Raw genomic sequence first — 19,947 nt, 5'->3', positions numbered from 1 at the left:
ATAGCAGCTATTTGGGGTACCCTGGGCTCTAGGTCAGAGGGTAGGAGGCTTTTCCCCACAGCAGCTCTGTGGCTGGGCCTCTCCCCTGCCCACTCACCGGTGTCAGTTGGAGAGCAGAGTCACCACTCCCCAAAACAGAATATACGTCCTATCCTAAACCAAGAGGATCCATCAATAGGCACTGCCCCTCCTTCATGCATCCCCCACCCACTTGCCTGCCTCCCACAGCAGCATGTGAGCCCCTTGAGTTTCAAAGGCCAGGGCTGCTGGGGACTGGCCAGAAAAGGTTGGCTGGCTGGAGAGGCAGGAGGGCCCTGTGAAGAGCCCCCTGTTCCACCCTCCTCTGGAGCCTCAACTGCTTGGGAGGTTGATCCCTGGCTTCCTTGGTTGTGGGCAGCTTTAGCCTTGTTGGCTCCTTACTTTTCCATTAGCACCCTCAGGTGCCCCCCACCCTGAATGTTCCTGTTTTTCTATCTTTATTGTTGCTAAATCACAGCTGACACTTTCCTGGCCTGGGATTGAGCCCTTGGGTCTCCAGCCATTCCTTATAGGAAGTGAGAAGAGGAAGTGGATGGGGGAAAGTGACCTTTCCAGAGGGCAACACTGGCATGGGAGGAGTGAAGTCCACCTTCCCCCAGGCACTCTTCTCTTCCCTCCTCACAGTTTCCCCCGCCCAGGAAAGAACAGCAAAGCTTCCTTCCTTCCTCCAGGAAGCACATCTATCCAGGGCAGGCTCATCCCCGGCAACCACACAATGGCCTTTATCAGCCGTGGAGCCAGGCTCAGAGACCCAGTGCACACCAAGTCTCACATATTTCCTGTTTCCACTCAGCCGGTCAGGGCTGGGCCCAGAGCGGCTATATCCTGACTGGGGCTAAGAGGAGGGAAAGCACTCCCCCTTCCCCTTCCCGCCTCTCAATCCCTGCTCGACTCACCCTGCCAAGCTAGGAGGGGTTCTGCAAAAGAGGTGGGATAGGGGCAAGCGAAGACTTAAGGGGGAAGGGGAGAGGTGGACATGTAGAGGACAAGCATGCTCCACAAGCAGGAGAAAGAGGGACCCCCGGACTCAGGCGCCTTGGAGATCCAGCCCCAGGGGCACATTAATTGGAATGAGGAGGTAGGTATAGTGTTTTTTTCGTGGGGTTTTGGGTACAATTGTTCTCTCACATCTATGTTGTGAATGGGGCATTATTTGAGTTTTACAGACAACTGAGACTGAGACTATGTGGGTAGAGGTGGAACTCTGATTCAGACTCAGGCCTTGACCCAATTCCTGCATGATACCACAGCTGCCCCTATCATGCCACTTCTGAGCTGTGGTCTGACAAAGGGTGGTGCCAGCACCCATGATGGTGGTACATGTGAGAAGGAATGAAGCAGACAAGTGCAAGGGTTCGTGGTTCATCAGGTGTGTGTACTGGGGGCAGGGATAGAGGTTACCATGGGAACTTCTGGATAGGGGGTCTCTGGGGTGGAAAGGAAAGATGGTGACATTTTTGGATAGCTTAACTCAGGTCCAAGGCGCAAGACTAAGGTCTGAGGGAGTGGCGGGTGAAGAGGGGTGAGCCAGCGAGAGCAGGGTAAGCACCTTTTCTGAGTTATCAGTTCTAAGAAACCCACTCTGCTCAGCAGCAGAATTAATCAACTGCCCAATACCATGTGTCAAGTGGGCCAGGGCTCCAGGGGGCGACTATTCGTGACCCTCATTCCCGTTCCCACCAGGCAACATCTGTTCCTCTCAGACGCAGTCTAGTATGGGTGTACATGCCCCTCACCGTGTACCCCTTCCCAGCACCATCATGAAGGAGTCACACACAAGTGTAAAAGCCATGTTTTTAATTATCCCTCGATGTGACAGACAGAACACACACATCCAAAGCCCGCTAGGAGCCAGGGGGACAGCTCTCCATGGTACACATGGCTCCCAGGGTGGAGTATGGAATGCAGAGCAACTGGAGTGTTCCTTAGTTTCAGGTTGTAGGACTCGAGTGACAGTCACAGAGCAGACTCCCTGAGGTGTTTTTTCCTGGGAGAAGAGCTGTTGAGTGACCAGCAGCTGGAGGCAAGTGGTAGGAGTAGGGACAGCCATGTCCACACAGCACCTGGAGAATGCTCTCTGAAGACCCCAAGGGCCAGATTCTGCCAAACGTCTTGATTCCAGCCTTCCTCTCTGCCTGCCCCTTCTAGGTATCAGAGTGGTCTAGAGAGAGGGCAGGTTTCTGGCTAATGACTTCAGACAAGGGTAGGCGCAGAAGAGCTCCACTGCGCAGACCACCGTGGAAAAACCCGTGGCCACAGCTCCTCTACCACCTGCTAACCCTTGACAAGATGGCAGGTTGGGGGCATAATCCCCAGCAGAAGTGAACCTGGGTCCAATTCTCTCTTCAGGTCTGGAACTTTCTGGGTCACACTCCATGGGGGCAGGAGGATGCAGGCAGGACACTCAACCTGCCCACAACCCCTACGTAAGAGCCTGGGTAACGGGGCCTGTCCATCCTGTCAACTTAATCATACTGCTTCTGCTGAAAGCAAGGATCCCACACTTCCTTCCCATCCCTCAGGGGGAAAGGCAATGAGATGACAAGACTCCTGGGACCCAGTGTTGCTTGTGCCAACTAGTCTATGAAGCCTGTACAAATGTGAGCAACTCCCCCTCCCAGATAGCCTGAGGCCCAGGATGAAGTGACAAGAATGCAGGCCTGTGCCAGATGGGGCATGTGCCTGCCGGGCTTGCTTGGGCGGGACTGGAACTGTGTGTGGGGAAAATCAAGAAATGAGACGTAGACTAGAGGGTCCCTCCCACATCCGGTGGACTGTCCCCAGGTCTTCACTGTTTACACACTAGCTGGTTTCACTCACATCTCAGCAACGAAAGTCTGTATTTAAGTGGCCACTTCCACAGATATGGAGTGGAAAGAGCAAAGGAGTGTGTGGCCAGAGCTCCCCCCGGGAGGTGAAGGATACTTGCTGCCTCCTCAGAAGGCTGGCTGGGCCCCCAGCGCTCCTGGAAGTGGTGAGTAGAGCTGGCTGCCAGCTCTGGCCTCCGCCCTGGATTCCCCCTCACTGAAGCTCAGATCTGTGGTTGGGTTTCACCCAGTGGGTCCTCCGCCAAGAAGACTCGAGGCTGGATCTGCAGGGATGAAACAGGCAGTGAGCGGAAGGGGAAATAGCAGGTTTTCTTCCGCATTGTTCCATCACTGCCATTCTCCAACTGCAGCAGCTCCAGGTACAGGTTGGCTTCTAGGCTTATGGCTTGGGGAACAGAAGGGGGCTCAAGCTCCCCTCACCCCACTTTACCTTGAAGGGACTGCTTATTCCCACCACTGAACGTAGGCTGTTGCTATAGTAACAGAGGAGAAACTGACCCTCAGTCTCAGGGATGTCGCTGCCACTGAAGTAAACCTGGAGGGGAGGACAGATGGGATGGGGTCAGCTCCACGGCCCTGGTCCCGCCCAGTGCTTAGAGACAAGTTTTCCCGCAGGCAAGACTGCCTGCTGGAGAAGTGGAACACCTATCTCAGGAATGGGCAGGGCAGGTACCTGGTTCAGCCCATTGCAGGAGATCTGGTTGTCTTTGACCCAGACATAGGACACGTAGTCGTTAATGTGTCGAAGCCCCACCTGTGGGAGGGAGGATTGGACGGTCAGGAAGGGACAGCTTATTCCCACCACGGGACCTAAAGCAAATCCGAAGGAAGATGGTCTCACTCCTAGGTTTGGCTATCATACTGTATGCCCTCCCCTTCACTGCCAGCCCCGAGATGAGCTCTTTTGTTTCTGTGCCCAGCTCCCCAGAGCCCTCAGGGTGGATAAACCAGGGGGTGTGTGTGGCTGATGGACTCCCTGCCTCTCCCATCACATCACCTTGTACAGTCCAATCCAGTCCCAGGGGCTGCTGGGAAAGTCTGAGGTCAATGAGTAGCTGATAAGCATGTCATTCTCCATGGTCCACAAGCCTTCTGACATCAGGGTGATCAGTGGGACAGATACCAACGGCTTCAGCTACACACAGGGATGGGAAAGAGGTTGAAAATCCATAGCATCATTCTCTTCTCTGAGATAAATGTTTCTTACTGCGCTTTTCCAACAAGTAAGGGTCGGGGGGGAAGAGGGGCGTCAGGGTGGTGGGACAGAATGCTAGGCTGCCCTGAGAAAGTAGCAGACCTTGGCTGGCCAGCTGGAAAGAGAAAGGACCACAGGCTTGTCAGGGGTGGCTGACCCTGGCAGGAATGGTGGAGCAGAGGGCCAGGTGGGTAACCAAGCAGAGAGCCCAGTGCTGAGGGACGAAGGTGAGGCAGAATGGGAGGAAAGAGCTAACAGGTTTAAGGAGCCAAGTGGCTGCTCTCAGACCTTCAGGGTTCCTGACCCAAAGACCCAAATTCTATTTTTCAGGGGAAGGGTACCTGTGGCAAGAACAGCTATAGACATGTAGAAGGAACAAATGGTATAAAGACAGACAAACCAGTATGAAAAGGTGAAGGCTGAGGGCAGCCAGCAGCTCAAAGGTGAACACTTAGTTGGTTGTTAGATGGCAAAATACAAGGATGGAGGGAGCTTCCTTTGCAACCTGATCCAGATAGGTTCAGGACAATACAAGGAAGTCCTACTTCACATAGTAGGTAATAAACATAATGGAACTCAGCCCCAAGGGACAGCACCGAGAGGAAATGGAAACCTATTCACAAGGGGTTTGAGCACGTTTTTGACAGGCAGAGCCATCAACAGCTCCTAAGAAGAGCAGGGATACCCGACCTGGGAGGAAAGGCAATCATGTCCCCCTACAGGTCTCCCCTGGGGGATGTGTTGACATTAGAATCCAGGGCTGGAGTGTTTGGGGATGTGGCCTAGCATGGCTGCTCCTCTGCCAATTGCCTGGCAGCCCAGTAGTTCACCTCCAAGTCAAAGGTGCCGGTGACAGGCTTGTGGTCACTGATGGTGTACATCATGTGGCTGACGTAGCTCCTCAGAGACAGGGAGAAGTGATGGGCCGGCAGCCTGGGGGCACAGGAGTCAGTGTGGGGCTGCCGCTTCAGCCTCCACAGGATCCGGTCAGTCCATGCAGGCTTGCGTTTTTTCTCACTGAAGGGGAGGGAAGAGGAAGAACGGGGAGAGAAGAAAGCGTTGGCAGGAGAGCAGCAGGTGCCCCCACGAGCTTGCCGGAGCCCCTAATGCCAGGGTCTCTCAGCGGCCATGAGCCCCCTGGGCCAGAGCTGGAACACAGCCTGGCAACAGAAGGGAGGGTATCCAACAGAATCAAAGGTATGCTGGCCTTTCTCAGACTCAGCCAAGGACCCTCAATCAAACTGTGACTCAGAAACATTTCATTTCAAAGCTTTTCTTATTTCTTGACCAAAAGCAGCAGCAGATCAGAGAGGCTGAGGTTTGGATTTTGGAGTCAGGCAGATCCTGAGCTGGAATTTGGCTCTCCCTTACTGAAGATGCGGCCTTAGAGAAGGAAAGCGGTTAAGGAATGCTCACCACATGCCTGTGACCAGTGGAGAGATTGTCTTAGAGGGGAAGCAACTTTTCCAAAGTCACATAGGCACTGAGTGGTGGAGCCAGGATTAAAGGCCAAGCAGCATGACCATAGTGTGTGCTCTAAATCACCTGGCCAACCCCTCTCAGGCCTCAGCTTCCTCATCTGTCAAATGGAGAACAGTAGTTACCTCATAGGGTTGCTGAGATGATGAAATAAGATAAAGCACAGAAAATATTCAGCATAGCGCTTGGTATAAGCCCTCTGTAGACATTGCCTGATTATGGTTTGTTCTCAAGAATCAACTGAGAGACCCCTCCACTGTTCTTCACTGCCAGCTTCCAGAGGAGCGTGAGAAAGGACCTGCAACCCTGGAGACAAGAGTGCTCCCCCCCTAGGCAGCTGACTCCAGGCAGGCAAGCCTGACTCGGAGCCAGCCCCGCTCAGGCAGCTGCTGGGTATTCTTTAAGATGGGCCGGGCACCCAGCCCCGCCCTCCAAGTGGAGACCCTGTGTCCTGGAATGGGGTGGGGGCAGTCAATATTTCTGGGTTCCTCCCCTTGGTTTTGAATGAACCACAGAGTAGTAAAGCCTGGTCAGATGAGTCAGATAATTTCCTACTTTAAAAACTTTAAGACGTTTCATTGCCCCTAGAATATAGCTCCAGTCCCCAAGCACAGCTTCCAAGGTGGTCAGGAGTCTGCCGCCTCTGACTTTACCTTTCACCACTGTCCCAGACCCACCCCACTCTGGAGACTCTCTCAAGCCTCAGGACCTTTACTCTAGAACCTTTCGCTGCCTAGAACACCCTTTTTCACAGGGAGAGGCCCGATTCCAATGTTGTCTTCATCATAAAGGTGCCCCTGACCTCTCCTTCTTTCTAAAGCATTTACACCAGTACTTTTACTATATTGTAGTTTTCTGTTTCCCAATCAGCATATGAGTTAGTATGTGAACTAGGAAGGCAGGACTGGCTCCTGGAGTCTCTTGTGTACACTCAGCATTAATACAGAGCCTGGCATACAGTAGGTACTTGACAACTGCTTGTGAACCCAAACTAACTAATAAAACCCCAAGCTCAATCTCTCTCCTCAAAAATGCCCATATAATCTTAATGCATAGAGCTTCATGTGCTTATAATGTTTGAAATGCTATTTTTGTCTTCTGCTTTACTTAATTACTATTTTAAACAAACATACTGTTGTCACTTCAACAGCAATACAGTTTTCTAGCAACAGAGGCAGAATGGTGTCTCAATGGTGAACTCTGACTCTCGGGTCAGAGGCCAGTTGGGGGCAGGTTCTGCCCTGTTAATTAAGAGCCCTGTTGTTCCATGATGGTGAGCAGAAGAGTGGTGGGCCAGGAGGGGACAAGGAGCCTCCTGGCCCTTGCCCTATGCACCTCTTTCACTTGCTTGTCCCTGAGTTACCCATTTATAATAAACCAGTAATCCAGTTTTAAAAGATAAAGGCTATGTGCCCTTGGGCAAGTGACCTCATCACTCCAAACCTTGGTTTCTTGACTCTAAGATGAGTTGATAATAGTACTTACTTCAAAGAGCTATTGTGAAGGTTAAACAAATTAAGGTGTGTCAAGGGAGTGGTCAAGTGGTAACTGGCTAAACCACATCTGCTTGGGCCTCCTTGGACTGTTTCAACCTCTCATTCTGAGGAATGCTCAGAGGACATAGGAATATGGTAATCCCATCCCAGAGACTACAGACATGGAGTCTTGGACATTTCGTGCCTAACAATGCTTAACACTTGGTAATAAACCACAGGAATGTACCACTCTCCCTTTTCAAAGCATTCCCGCTCCCCAGCTTCCCTCATAGTTAAGAACTCAGACCTGCTGTCACGTCCGAATCCTCCCCAGGCCTGGCCACAGCCTGCCTCTCCTTCCTCTTTGGTACCTTTCCATTTGACTCCCTTTCCTCCTGTTCTATGGCCTGGTCCAGGCTCGTCCCTTCACCTGTAGGACTCATTCTTTCAATGTGACTTACTGAGCCCTTATTATGTGCCAGGCCAACTAGGAATCCGATAAATTAGATTGAAAAGGTCTTTGAGGAGCTTGCTTGACAAAAGACAAGAAAGCAGTAAGCAAAATAAATGTGTACTAATCAAATGTTACATATATTTCCCGAGTTCTCCATTTCTAATAATAATATAGCTAGGCGTGGGGTCCTTCTGTGATTAGACACTGAGACAGGTGGCTCACAGGCTGTTCTAATCCCTCCAACACTGGGAGAATGCTAAGATCACACTTTTCTCCTCCCACAGGACACTGAAGTTCAGAAGTCACCCTGCCCAGGTGGAGGCCAGATGCTTGTCCAGGTTGCTGACTATGAAGTTTGCACCCCTCCACTGCACTCCACTGTCTCCTCCAGCCTGCCCACTGGGGCCAATTCACAGCTGCCAGAACTGCCTCACAGTGTGCGTTATCTGGATTGGGTCTCACTGATGCTTTTCGGCTGAATGGTCATAACTGAATACAACAATTGTTTCTGGAGATTAGTATATCTTGACTTTCAAAAAATTTAAAACCAAGTAGCTCTGTAAGATTCTCTCGGCTTAAAAGCCTAAAAAACTCAGCCAATTTACTGACCCCAAAATAGTGATGTGTCCCATTTTGGGGTCTGAAAGCACTTTTCCCTTCAGCTCTCTGTAGCTGGCTTCTAAGTGTCACACTGAACTCTAGGCACAAGTCTTGACTAGACTGATCATAATATCCTCTGCTCATTGCCTAGCAGAGAGGTTGACTGGGTTCATGTAACACAACCCTATTGCAATCTCTGACTTGAACAGGATTTCCCGCCCTCAGCCCTTTCACCCTCCCTGTAATGGAGCGGACCTAGGTTCTCATTACATCTTGGCTCCAGGACACTACTGTGGCTGAGCAAAGCTGCCTCCCATGCCCAGCACAAAACTCCCTCATAGTTACTTTGTACAGCTGGGTCAGGCTCCACTCAAGATGCCTCTCTCATCAGTGCTGCTGACTGATAGGAATGCCTGCCCTTCTTTCTGCCAAATTCTGCTGCCTTCTTGACAATTCTGATCGACTCCTCCTGGCGTCAGCTGCTCCCCTCACCATTTGCCTCAACCTCCTTCAGCACTTCCACAGAGTTCGGGAACCTTCTATCTGCCAGCTCTTGGACTTGATACGTTTACTTGGATCTCTTGCATGGGTGGGTCCCTCTACTCGGCTGGCTGCTCCTTAAATGCTGCATCTTTCCCCTTTATTCTTTTGGGCTCACAACTTAAACATATGCCAGGCACTATGCTACATCTCAGGAATGGTCATAAATCAGATCCTATCTCTGCGCTCTGGGCATTCACACTACAGCAAGAAAGGCACACTGTGTCTTAAAAGCAACATGGGAAGCCTGGTGTACACAAGGCTTGAGGCAGCATAAAGGCAGGAGAGGCCTCTCAGTGAGCCGGGGAAGGCTGGGTCAGGGAAGGCTTTCTGGTAGAGATGATGTCTGAACTGGTTTTCGAGGATGAACACTGGTCCAATTAGCTAGAAATGTTTCTGCTCACAATGAAGGGCTCAGGCCCTGGCCATTAGGGTAACTCCCAGTTGTCTCTGGACCGTGGCCCCAGCCGGTGAGACTTCAGTTATGATGTCCTCCCGTTCCTGCAGTCACACAGACTCAAGTTCAAATTCTTGCTTGATCACTTACTGTTACTGTTACTTAGATATTCCAAGACTGTCTTCTTATTTGTAAAAACTCAATAATAGCCTGGCTGGGTGTGGCTCAGCAGTTGAGCATCGACATAGGATCCAGGAGATTGTGGTTCAATTCCCGGTCACGGCACATGCCCAGGTTCCAGGCTGGACTACAGTCAGGGGCGTGCAGGAGGCAGCCAATCAATGACACTCTCATCATTGATGTTTCTCTCTCTCTCTCTCCCTTAAATCAATAAAGATATATATATTTAAAAAAGGTCAATAGTAGAATCTACCTAATGAGGATAAAGTATGAATTAAGCGATGCAGACAAAGCCCTGTGCACAATGCCTGGCAATCAAAAGTGCTCAATAATATCAACCACAATGTGGGTTGTATCTATGATGTGGGAATAAGTATCTGCCTCCTCCTTAGCAAGACTTTGCTGTCCAATCCTGTTTGCTGCTGTTGGCAAAACCAGATGTGAATTCAGAGGTCCTGTGGTCTAGAGGAAAGTACTGTGAGCCAGAGTCCAGAGAATCAGGTCTGAGCCCCAGCTCTGCCACCATTAGCTAAGCCGCCTGGGGAAGTCCTCCAACATCTCTGAGCCTCTCTACCCAATCTGTCCCTGCTAACTGCAGCCCAGACTCAGCTGTTTGCAATAACTTTCATCTAGTCTCCAGTGGTTTCCCTACCATACCTGGGGGTCGGGGCAAAGGGACACCTGGCTACATGGCCTGTCAGCAGCTCTCTTCCTGATGGCAAGGGAGGTTTTAAAGTCAATGGGTGGAGGGTCCCAGCCCCCAAGTCCCCAGCCTGTCCCACCAAGGCCTTATAATGTCCATGACTCTCATTTCCAATGACTGGCTGGGGAGACTGGCAGTCTCCCTATAGCTGTGGACCTGGGCCAGCTGGAGACTGTCCTCTTACCTCCTTTTTGGCCTGCTCAATTGCCCTGGCTGAACCCAGTTTCCAGTGTTCATGGCCTCTTCTTGTGTGCATTGCCCAGGCCATGATCCCATTCTGTCTTGCTCCACACTCCTGAAATGGCTTGCCCTCTCCCCATTCCTTGGCAGGGACACTGTTGCTCTGCTATAGCACTGCTAGCACTGGGCCAGCAGTCCTACCTCTCACCCTGGCCTGGCTGTGGAGATACCTATTCACCCCCTAAATCTCAGAGGACTGGGGTGCTCTGGAGGACCTCCTATCTCCCTCATAAGACAATCTTGATAGGAAGAATGAAGGAACTGTCTCAAGTGAAACAAAAAGCCCCTAACATGCAAAGGGTTCTTCTTTTTCTTTCCCTGCCCTAAGCTGAGCCAGGGACCTCTTGCTAGAGCTGCTTTTGCCGCCTTCCCTAAGCCTAAGGTTTTGGTGGTGACCTGGCCCCTTCTCAGCTTCTTAGAAAGTTTTTCAGTAAAACTATCACCCACCCTGGCTGGGTAGTTCAGTTGGTTAGAGCATCATCCCAGTATGCCAAGGTTGTGGGTCCGATCCCCAGTCAGGGCATATACAAGAAGTAACCAATGAATGCATAAATAAGTGGAACAACAAATTGATGTTTCTCTCTCTCTTCCTTTCTCTCTTTAAAAATCAATCAATAAAAAAAATAAAGATTCAAAACAACTGCCACCTGAAGGCATGAATCTAAAAATAACAATAGCAGTTATCACAGTGCTTACTGGGTGCCAGGCACTGGACTATACATATGCAAGGTCTCATTCAATCCTCAACCGAGGTGAGTACTGTTATCACTCCCATTTTCTAGATGACAAAATCAAGCCTTAAATATGTTGGCCAACGTCATGCAGCTGATGCAGAGCTGTGCTTCTAACTACTAGGTGCACTGTCTCTATTTTTCCCTGTAAAAATCTCCACTGATGACTACTACTTCACCTTCCTGAATAGTACCTGACCACTCACAGCTAGGGCAAGGGCACTTAATACCAGTAAGTGGCTGAGCCAAGCCCCCATCTGGGGAGGACCAGAAAGCTCTGGGGAGTGGGGGCAGGGGTTCCCAGAATGCTGAAAAGTAGCCACTTGTAAGTCAGGAATCAGTTGCCTCTTCTTCTCTGGCCCTACCTGCCCCCTAACCATACCCCATCCTGGACAGCACCAGCTCCCCCACCTGCTTTCTCTGTGGATAATCTGGGAAGAGTTCCCATAGTCAATGCCTCAAAGGGGGTGAGAAGCACCACTCCTGAGAGGTGATGGCTGGATCTATTATACCTGCTTCCCTAACATTTCTATTCTGAGGCAGCTCCAACTGCCACTAGGGCCAGCACAGTATGACTTCCCAGTCCTGGCTCCCCATTTCCTCCTCACAGGCTAATTCCAGAGCCAAGGTAGGCTGATCCTCTACTGCTGGAGCCCCCTCACCTGGTGTCATAGTTGTTGGAGTTCTTATCAAACTTGTAGGTAGGTGGGAAGAGCAGGGGGCCCTCCTGGAACTCCCGGAGCAGTGGGTCGCATCTCTTGGCAATGCTGAGCTGTAGAGAAAGGTACAGTCCCATCTCCTGATGGTCCCAACCCCATGGCCCAGCACCACACTCCATTTAAGGGATCAGCTATCAAGGTGAGGTAAGAATTAAGCAATGCCACTTCACTTCCTCACAGCCTCAGTATCCCACCCCCACCCCCACCCCCACCCCCACCCCCACCCCCAGGAGAACAGCTGAATCCTTTTGCAAACATTACCCCACAGTCCCAGGGGAGGCAGCTGCCTGCCATTTCCTAGTCTTTGGACTATAGGGACCAGGCTTTAAATTCCATCTCTCTGGGAGCCACTAGCAGATATGTATCAGAGGGCAGGCTGGAGTAGCCAGGGTTTCTCAAATGGGCACATCTCATCTTCTGGGAGGCAAGCAAGCTTGGAGATGGGAGAGACGACAGGGATACTAGAAGGCTGGTGCTCATAGGCCAAAGCCCTTCTCGCTCCCTATGATAACGCACACTTTGGTTTTGCCAAATGAAGACCAGGCCCTGACTGGACGGGCTGCCCCACCCCCAGGTGTGAAGCCCTGTTAGACTCTTCTCTGCCTGGGCACAGGGATTTCAGAGGACAGGGAAAGAAAAAAGGCACTAGGGAACCTGAGCAACGCTCCACACATTTCATGTTGGACCTCCACCATGGGCTCAGACCACCCCTCTGGACCCCCTTGATACCTGATCCTTCTCCCACAGGTCACTGTAGCACTGACTTTTTACGGATTCTCGAACAAAGTGCAACCCAAAGTCCTCGATCCGAAAGTTCATGTCTCCAAACCAGACAATGAGGCTTCAGAAAGAAAAGAAGGCAGCCTGAGGTTTGTGATGAGGACAGAGAAGGGAGGAGCGAACAGGTGGCTCAGGCCTGCTCACTCCAGGGGCTGCTGGGAGAGTACTAGGTGAAGACCAGGGCACAGGCCCACCAGGACTGTTCTCATGGCTCCTACACCATTGTTTAAGGCGAAGAGACCAGCCCCGAGGGCAAATGACAAATACGCAACAGGCTCCTGCCCTCCCTCCTTCTCCCTCAATTGGCCACCAGGCAAGGCTGAGAAACAGCCCTTTGGTTGACCTCAGGAACCACAGGGTTCTTGACCAGGGATGTTCAGAAGTATCCAGGCTTCTAAGCAGGGTAGAAGGGCCAGGGAAGGGTAAGGGATCCCAGACCTCAGGCAGGCAAAGGTGGATAAGAGAGCAGATGGGGTATGAGGGACGAGGCTGGGAGAGGAGCATGATCTGCTTCTGGCTGGGCAGCAGTGACTGGGCAGAGGATGCTAGTCTGGGCTGGTGTGGGGGAGAGGGTGGGGCAGCAGTTTGCAACTGCATGCTCACTCATGGTCCAGGATGTTGGGGATGTCAAGTCCCTCAAAATTCTGCATCTCCAGGATCCAGTCAAAGTGCTCCAGCCGCTGGTCATTGTTGGCCATGTGGGGGGGCAGGTGGCAGTTAATGATGCTGACATAATAGCCATAAAGTTTCAGGCAGATGTTGACGCCCCCTTTGTTCCCCTGGTAGGACAAGTTGGAAACTGCTCTGGGGAGGAAATACCTCTTTTTTCCCATCGTAGGCCTGAGGGAAGATGGTCTCTCCTCCCATAGGATCTCCCAGGGCCAGACATTCAGCTTCCCAGGTGAGCTCTCCATCCAATCCACAGAGAGCTCACCCAACCTGAGGTCTCAGGATGCTAAGCTTCCAGAGGCAGGAGAGTGGGTATGCAGGGAACCAGATCGGACAGATTAACAAGACTCATTTTACCCCATTTTCCATTTTTACAGCTCTAAAGCCCCAAGCCCTTCCCAGCCCAGTGAAAAGAGGCCTCCCAGCTCATGACTTAAACAAGACTCAGTCCTTACCCAGTACCCGAAGAGGCCAGTGGGGGTGGATTTCGTAGAGAGGATCTGGATAAAGGGCAAATGCTGACACTTGGCAAAGACCAGTAAGAGGAGCCCCTGCATGCGAACATAGGAGACCTGCAGGACAGGGGAGGACAATGGTCATTCATTTCCCTGCACAGGCCGAGTGTGTCCCTGCCAGGTCCTGTGCCACACACATGCCCTCCCCAGGGCTATAGTATCTCAGCTCAAGTCTGTTTCACTCCCTTTAGCTGCCAAATGATGCACTGTGGGAGTTGAGCAAGTTCGTTTCTGTTCCTGAACCTGGGGGTTCAGGACAGAGAAAGCAAGGCTGCCAGGGTACCCTGCCATCAGGTAGGCATCGACTCTTCAGTCCCAGCTCCATGAATGCTTAGGTGCTCCTCTCACCAATGCCCTCCTGAGGTCCTCTGGGTACCCTGTAGGCCAGGGCCTCAAAGAGGAATGCAGCTATACAGGATAGGGGCTAAGGGCACCAACTTTGAAGTTAGCCAGATCTGGTCCAAATCCTGGCTCAGGTTCTTAGTATTTGATATTGGGCAAGTCTCTCAGCCTATTATCTCATTGAGAGAGCAGGAATCTATCTCATAGACACTGGAAGAATTAACTGGCAGTTATTATTTTTTGGTTTAAGGATTCTTAAAAGTAGATGCAGAGAAGGAACATGAGCAAATCCTCTAGGATGCTGGAAATATTCTGACTCTTGACTAGACTGGCAGTAACATGGGCGTATATGCATAAAAAAAATCCATCAAACCATACACTTGCCCTAGCTGGTTGGGCTCAGTAGGTAGAGCGTCAGCCTGCAGACTGAAGGGTCCCGGGTTTGATTCTGGGCAAGGGCACATACCTTGGTTGCAGGCTGGATTTCCAGCCCTGGTCTGGGCACGTGCAGGAGGCAACCAATCAATGTGTCTCTCACATCGATGTTCCTCTCTCTCTCTTTCCCTTCCACTCTCTCTGAAAAGCAATGGAAAAAATATCCTCGGGTGAGGATTTAAAAAACCCAAACCAAACAGCACACTTACTTTCTGCATATGTTGTACCTCAGTGGAAGAAAATTAAGAAATGGCCCAGCTGGAGTGGCTCAGTGGTTGGGCACTGCCCTAGGATCCAGGAGATCACAGTTTGATTCCTGGTCAGGGCACATGCCCGGGTTGCCGCTCGATCCCCAGAGGGGGGCGTGCAGAAGGCAGTCAATCAATGACTCTCATCACTGATGTTTCTCTTTCTCTCTCCCCCTCCCTTCCTCTCTCTGAAATCAATAAAGATATATTAAAAACAAAGACACCAACCCTGGAAGGAACCACTGTCCCTGTTTCTCAGGTGAAGGACTGAGGCTCAAGGAGACCAAGGAACCAGTAGGACCACCTGGATAACAACATCAAAACAACATCAAAGAACCAGGACTGTCAAAACCCCTGCTGTCTGTGGCCAGGAGGTGGGGTGGGCATGAGAATGGGCCATAGCTCATGACCCTCTATCTCAGCTTCAGGCTGTCTACATCCACCACTGGAGTAGCTGTTTCCGGAGCATGAGGTGCAGAGGCCAAGGAGGAAATCCCCGGGTGGGGAGCGTGTACTGGGGCCTTCCAGGAATTATGAAACTTGATCCCGCAGGCCAGGAGCTCTGGCACAGTGGAGGAGTCAAAGCAGGGGGAACCCCAAACCCAGGACTGAGTGGGGGAAGTGAGTGAGGGAGGCGTGGGAACCTAGGGTTGGGCAGAGGTTGCTACAACTGTGGCCACAACCCCACCCTCCACCCCCAGTCTTGGTTTCTACCCTTCACTTGCACATATGGTAATGAAAGCAGGGGAAAGGCTAGACTATGAGGGACTGACTCCCAAGGGAACGCATAAAGATTCAGGGAGTGTTTCAAGTTTAACCCTAACCCAGAGCTGATTCGGGCCACTGGGCTCCACCACAAAGGCACCAGTCCACTTTGTGAGGAGCAGGGAAGTGGAGGGGTGGGGGTGAGGAAGGAAAGCCTCAGATTGGGAGAAAGGGTGGGGCTGTGGGGAAAGGCAGGAGATTTGTAGGGGAAGTTCTAGTTAGAGGAAATGATGTGGGCAGGGCTAAGGAAGCGCCTAGAAAGGAGGTGACTGGGAGTCTTGCAGCCAGCAAAGGGGGCAGCCCCAGACTTCTCAACTTACTCTCCTGTAAGAAACAGGCTGCAAGCAGGGCTCACCCCTTCACCTCAATTCTTGGCTGGGGGTAGGAGGGTCATCTGCTTTGGGTGCCAGGCCCCCAGGCTGGCCTCCCAACCTTGGGAGGCAGCATGGATAGAATGGGTTGTGTCCCTGCCACAAGCTGAGCTAATTTCCTTGGCTCAGTTCCATTCTACCAATCCCTTGCCAGTTAGCTGAAGTGCAAGGAGGCCTACAGTCTTGGGAAGGAAGTGGGTGGTGAGAGAAGTGGTTCTGCCCTCTGAGGATCTACCCCCATGTCTGCAGGAAGAGGCGCAAGTTTAATCTGGAGGGAGCCCAGGGATCGGGGGCTGGCATTTTCTAGGACCAAATCATGTAGTCCCTCCTCCGGCCTCTGCACTTCTTGGGAGGAGTCACGGCTCTAGCCTCAGCACCATTAAGCAAAGTAGGGTAAGATAATTAATTCTAAAGAAATCCAGTCACCCAGTGAAGAAAGTAGGGCAATTCTGGTATTTTCATGAAGCGCTACATTAGGTGCTTTGAATGGGAGTGTGCTTCATCCCTCAGCTATGCAAGGCAGAGAGGTGAAGATCAGCAATCTAGAGCCTTCCTGTGGATTCTCCTACGGTCTCAAGATTCCTCAAAGAATACAGGACCTTCAGACTGACAACGCTTTTCCTCCATACCTATCTCCCCTTTCCTAACCTCTGGGCTCCTGAGAATTTGAGGTGCATGACCCCAATAATCAGAGGACACCCTCTATACCAGCAGGTTAGCCATGGGATACCTGTCAGCCTTAGAGCTCACCAGTATAGCAATAAAGTATAGTAGTTAAGAATATAGGTTATGCCCTGGCTGGGTAGCTCAGTTCCTTAGAACACTGTCCAGTACACCAAAAGGTTGCAGGCTCAATTCCTGTTCATACCTAGGTTATGAGTTTGATCCCTGATTGGGGCATGTATGGGAGGCAACCCATCAATGTTTCTCTCTCACATGGATGTTTCTCTCTTTCTCTCCCTATCTCTCTTAAAAAAAAAAATCAATAATAATAATAATATTAAAAAAACACACCAAAAAAAATATCCTCAGGTGAAGATTTTTTAAAAAAGACTATGGGTTATAAAGTTTGAAAGGCCTTGATTCAAATTCCAGAGAGCCTGTATGACTTCTGAATCTTAATTTTATCTCTACTCTTATTTCAAGAGTTGTTAAAATTTTAAAATAATGTAATAAAGAGCTTATTTATAATGCCTAACATCAAGGAAGATTTTGATAAATGGTAGCAATTATTATGCTCAAACATTGCAGGCTAGGCATGTGAGGAGAGACTGGCTAGAGATGGGGTAGGCACTGAGGTGTTAATAAGCCTTGCTGCAACCTCCCCAGGGAATTCTCCCAACCTGAAAAATATCATGGTATAAACCCCTGGGGTCCCAGCTTAGCTCCAGTTACCTTGGAAAGGCACAAGGCAGGCAGGAGCCCCAGGGAGCCAGATGTAACTGAGGTTTAGGCACTTTAATAAATGGGAAACAACATGAAAGTCTGAGTGGGAGACCAAAGGACTGAGTGGGGGTTAATGACAAGAGGTAAGACACATTTCCCAATTGCCCATGAACTTAAAAGTTACCTTGACGAAGCTGAGAGGGGAAAGCACATCCATGAAGAAACTGCTCCATGGGTCTTCAAAGGCAGTGTCAGAAAGGAGGCTCATGATCCCACAGTTCATTTCCTGCAAACTGCCCATCCCAGGTCAGAGGTTTTCCCCCTGGCCTGGAGGGTACTGCCTCTACCACAGACATTTAGTACTGCCTTCAGCAGACTTTCAAGCCTTGGGTTCTCATAACTATTATCTCTCCCTCCCCTGGATGTTATTCGCCAACCCTTGCCATTGCTGACCCAGGACAAGAGACACTGACTGATCCCAATGCAGGCTGAAAGCTCCTAGCCTTCAGACTCCAGAGCGAGGGACAGATTACAGCAGTTCCCCATGGGGACAACTTGGGACTGGTCAGGCTTACCTTATCTCAGAAATAGGGATGGGTGAAGGGGCTGTAGACACCTACCCAATGATATATATGTCCAGATTCAGGTTATGGTTATCCAGCTGAAGGAGATTATCAAGGTCTAGAGGGGGTGCTGCAGAGGCCACATTCCATGTCACGACATGTATGCTGTGGAAGGGATGAAAAGTGAAGCCATGGAGGAAGGAGAGTAACACCAGTCCAGGTAGTGGACAGGGGTACAGGCCTGCTAATGGATGCACCACAATCCACTGCAATCAAAATGAGAAACATTGCTTTCTGCATCTGGTGGTGGGGATAGAGGTGCTGAACTATAAGCCCTTCATCTTCACCTCTGTTCCCTGAAGCAGGAAATTCCTGCTCTGGATTGGCTTCCCCATGGAGGCCTACATCTGCCCTCATCTGGCAGTACTGGTACTGCTGACACTAGGAGAGCTGAAGGGGTGGACAGTCAGGAATTTATTAATTTCACCAGCCATTCACACTGCAGCAATCATCTATGGCTCAGTCAGCAACTTCCCACTCCCCATTCGTCAACCCAAGTGTTCCTAAGACCACCAGAAAGATTCTGGATGTTCAGTTTTTACCTTGTGAGAGACCTCAGCACCACAAGATATGGAAATTTCAAAAATAACAGAGATACCACGTTCCCTTCCTTACTCTTTCCTATGGTTGTGATCCCTGGAGCACAACTACTTCTGCCAGCATTTAGGATAGCCTAAGGAGAAGGTTCTAAATAACAGGTTCCTCAACATCTCAAAAGTCATCAGTTGGATAATATCCTCTATCACAGCTTCATATGACCCCTAAAGAAGCAACAGAACTAGATCAGCAGTTCTCATTAACACTGGATCCCATCAGAGGCTCAGGGGAAGGAGAGACTTGCAGATCTCAAATGAATAGTTACAGCAATGCTCCAAGGAAGCTCCAGACTGTGCTGAGTCCAGAGCAGGCAGTGGCTACAAACCATGAGGAGAGCAAGTACAGCCACCAAGCCTCAGGTGAGTCCTAGGTACACCACAAAGAGGACCTGCAGCAGCAGATCTAGAATGAGAGAGGGTTAGAAAAGGGAAGCTATCCCAAAACATCTCTTCTTCACCATACCCTGTTCTTAGTTGTTCACGTTTGTTCTAAAAAGCACAACTTGAAGAAATTCTTGGCGGGCTTAAAGCAACTTCCTGCCCCTTCCCATGAACATCAACATCAACAAAACACCACCAAAAACACCTTCCCAGGCACTCGACAGACATTGTGCTTCGTTTGTTTGTTTGCGATCTCCCCCTGCTGTCCAACAGAGGATTAAGAAAGGCAGCCCTTTTATTCCAAGGCTCCTTGTTTTCCCAGGGACCTGCTCTAAGTGAATTGGGAGCAAAAGTCGAGATTGCTTGCCCCAATTCCCCAAGTCTGACGATTAGCAGCAAATCCTTGCATCGTGATCTGCACTAAGTTGGTGATTAGCGTTGTTCCTCGTTCAAGAGCAAGCATGGGACCAGGCTATAGGATCTTAACTAAATCTGTGTTCCGATTTTAGGAGGTCACAACGGAATCAGGCAGACCTCATGATGTACATGCTGATCAAAAGTAAGAACAGATTTCTACTCCAGAGCTGAGGGGAGAGTGCTTTGTTATGTCTTTAACTTCAAACAGTTCAACACTGCTGCCTCCTCCAGAAGCCAACCGGGCACCTGCTTAGGGCGCCCAAGTGAGAAGTCGTTCAGCCGCTTGAGTTTGGAAGGGGCGTGGGGCTCAGACTTAACATAGCTCGCTTTTCACTGGGATAATGTGGGAGGACCTTCAACCTAGAAGCAGCCCTGTAGGCCTGGTCCATTCTCTCCCAGTCTGGTTCTACACCAGATCCGCAGCCCCAACTGGGTCGGAGGCAGTGATCAGCCCGGAGCAGGCCGTCCTCACCTGAGCTTCCTGCCTTTAGGTTCCGTCGGTTTCAGTGGGTTCACGGTCTCCATCGTCCCCACGCGGAGGCCCGGCCGACTCGGCCCAGCCGGTCCTGGACGGATCCGCACTTCTCGGGCAGCAGGTCCCGGCCAGCTCAGGCTCACCCGGTTGTTTTCCTTCCGGATTCCGGCCTACGCCTCGGCCCCGTAAGAGGCGGGGCCGAAGCGCGGGGACTCTGGGTGGCGCGGCCGGCGGGAAGGGGCGGTCCTCTCAGCAAGCGCGAAAAGGTGAAAGGCTGGGAGGGAAGGAGCTTAGGGGAGCGGGGCATGAAGGCGTGTCCTAGCGTCATCAGAACCTGACGTCACACTGTCCCGCCCGGCGTGCG

At 50.9% G+C, this 19,947-nt stretch overlaps 1 protein-coding gene across 2 annotated transcripts; it reads right to left on the bottom strand.

Moving 5' to 3' along the window:
- Positions 1-1,821: 1,821 nt before the first annotated feature.
- On the bottom strand, positions 1,822-19,780 carry INPP5K (inositol polyphosphate-5-phosphatase K). 2 transcript variants are annotated; one of them, XM_016211119.2, is made up of 12 exons: positions 19,581-19,780; positions 17,712-17,819; positions 17,276-17,384; positions 13,485-13,601; positions 12,964-13,040; positions 12,310-12,421; positions 11,524-11,633; positions 4,893-5,079; positions 3,865-4,002; positions 3,541-3,621; positions 3,298-3,402; positions 1,822-3,130 (listed from the first exon to the last, which is right to left on the bottom strand). In XM_016211119.2, exons 1-12 carry the CDS (start codon positions 19,631-19,633, stop codon positions 3,071-3,073), a joined length of 1,257 nt encoding a protein of 418 aa, XP_016066605.1. In that variant the 5' UTR covers positions 19,634-19,780; the 3' UTR covers positions 1,822-3,070. The 2 variants fall into 2 exon arrangements, with proteins under 2 accessions (XP_016066605.1, XP_016066604.1); XM_016211118.2 differs by having other exon boundaries at positions 12,964-13,139; positions 19,581-19,779.
- Positions 19,781-19,947: the final 167 nt, after the last annotated feature.

The sequence above is a fragment of the Miniopterus natalensis genome, chromosome 17, assembly GCF_054644295.1.
Source record: "Miniopterus natalensis isolate mMinNat1 chromosome 17, mMinNat1.hap1, whole genome shotgun sequence".
Taxonomy (NCBI): Eukaryota; Metazoa; Chordata; class Mammalia; order Chiroptera; family Miniopteridae; genus Miniopterus; species Miniopterus natalensis.
This window is presented reverse-complemented; position numbering and strand designations above follow the sequence as displayed.

What these genes read in the sequence shown, in the direction of transcription:
- INPP5K (XM_016211118.2), bottom strand. Translation starts at nt 19,633, where the DNA reads ATGGAGACCGTGAACCCACTGAAACCGACGGAACCTAAAGGCAGGAAG. An exon ending in CCTAAAGGCAGGAAGCTCAG is followed by an intron (nt 17,820 to 19,580) that starts GTGAGGACGGCC and finishes TCCCTTCCACAG; the next exon opens with CATACATGTCGTGACATGGA. An exon ending in CCCAACATCCTGGACCATGA is followed by an intron (nt 12,422 to 12,963) that starts GTGAGCATGCAG and finishes TTCTTTCTGAAG; the next exon opens with CCTCATTGTCTGGTTTGGAG.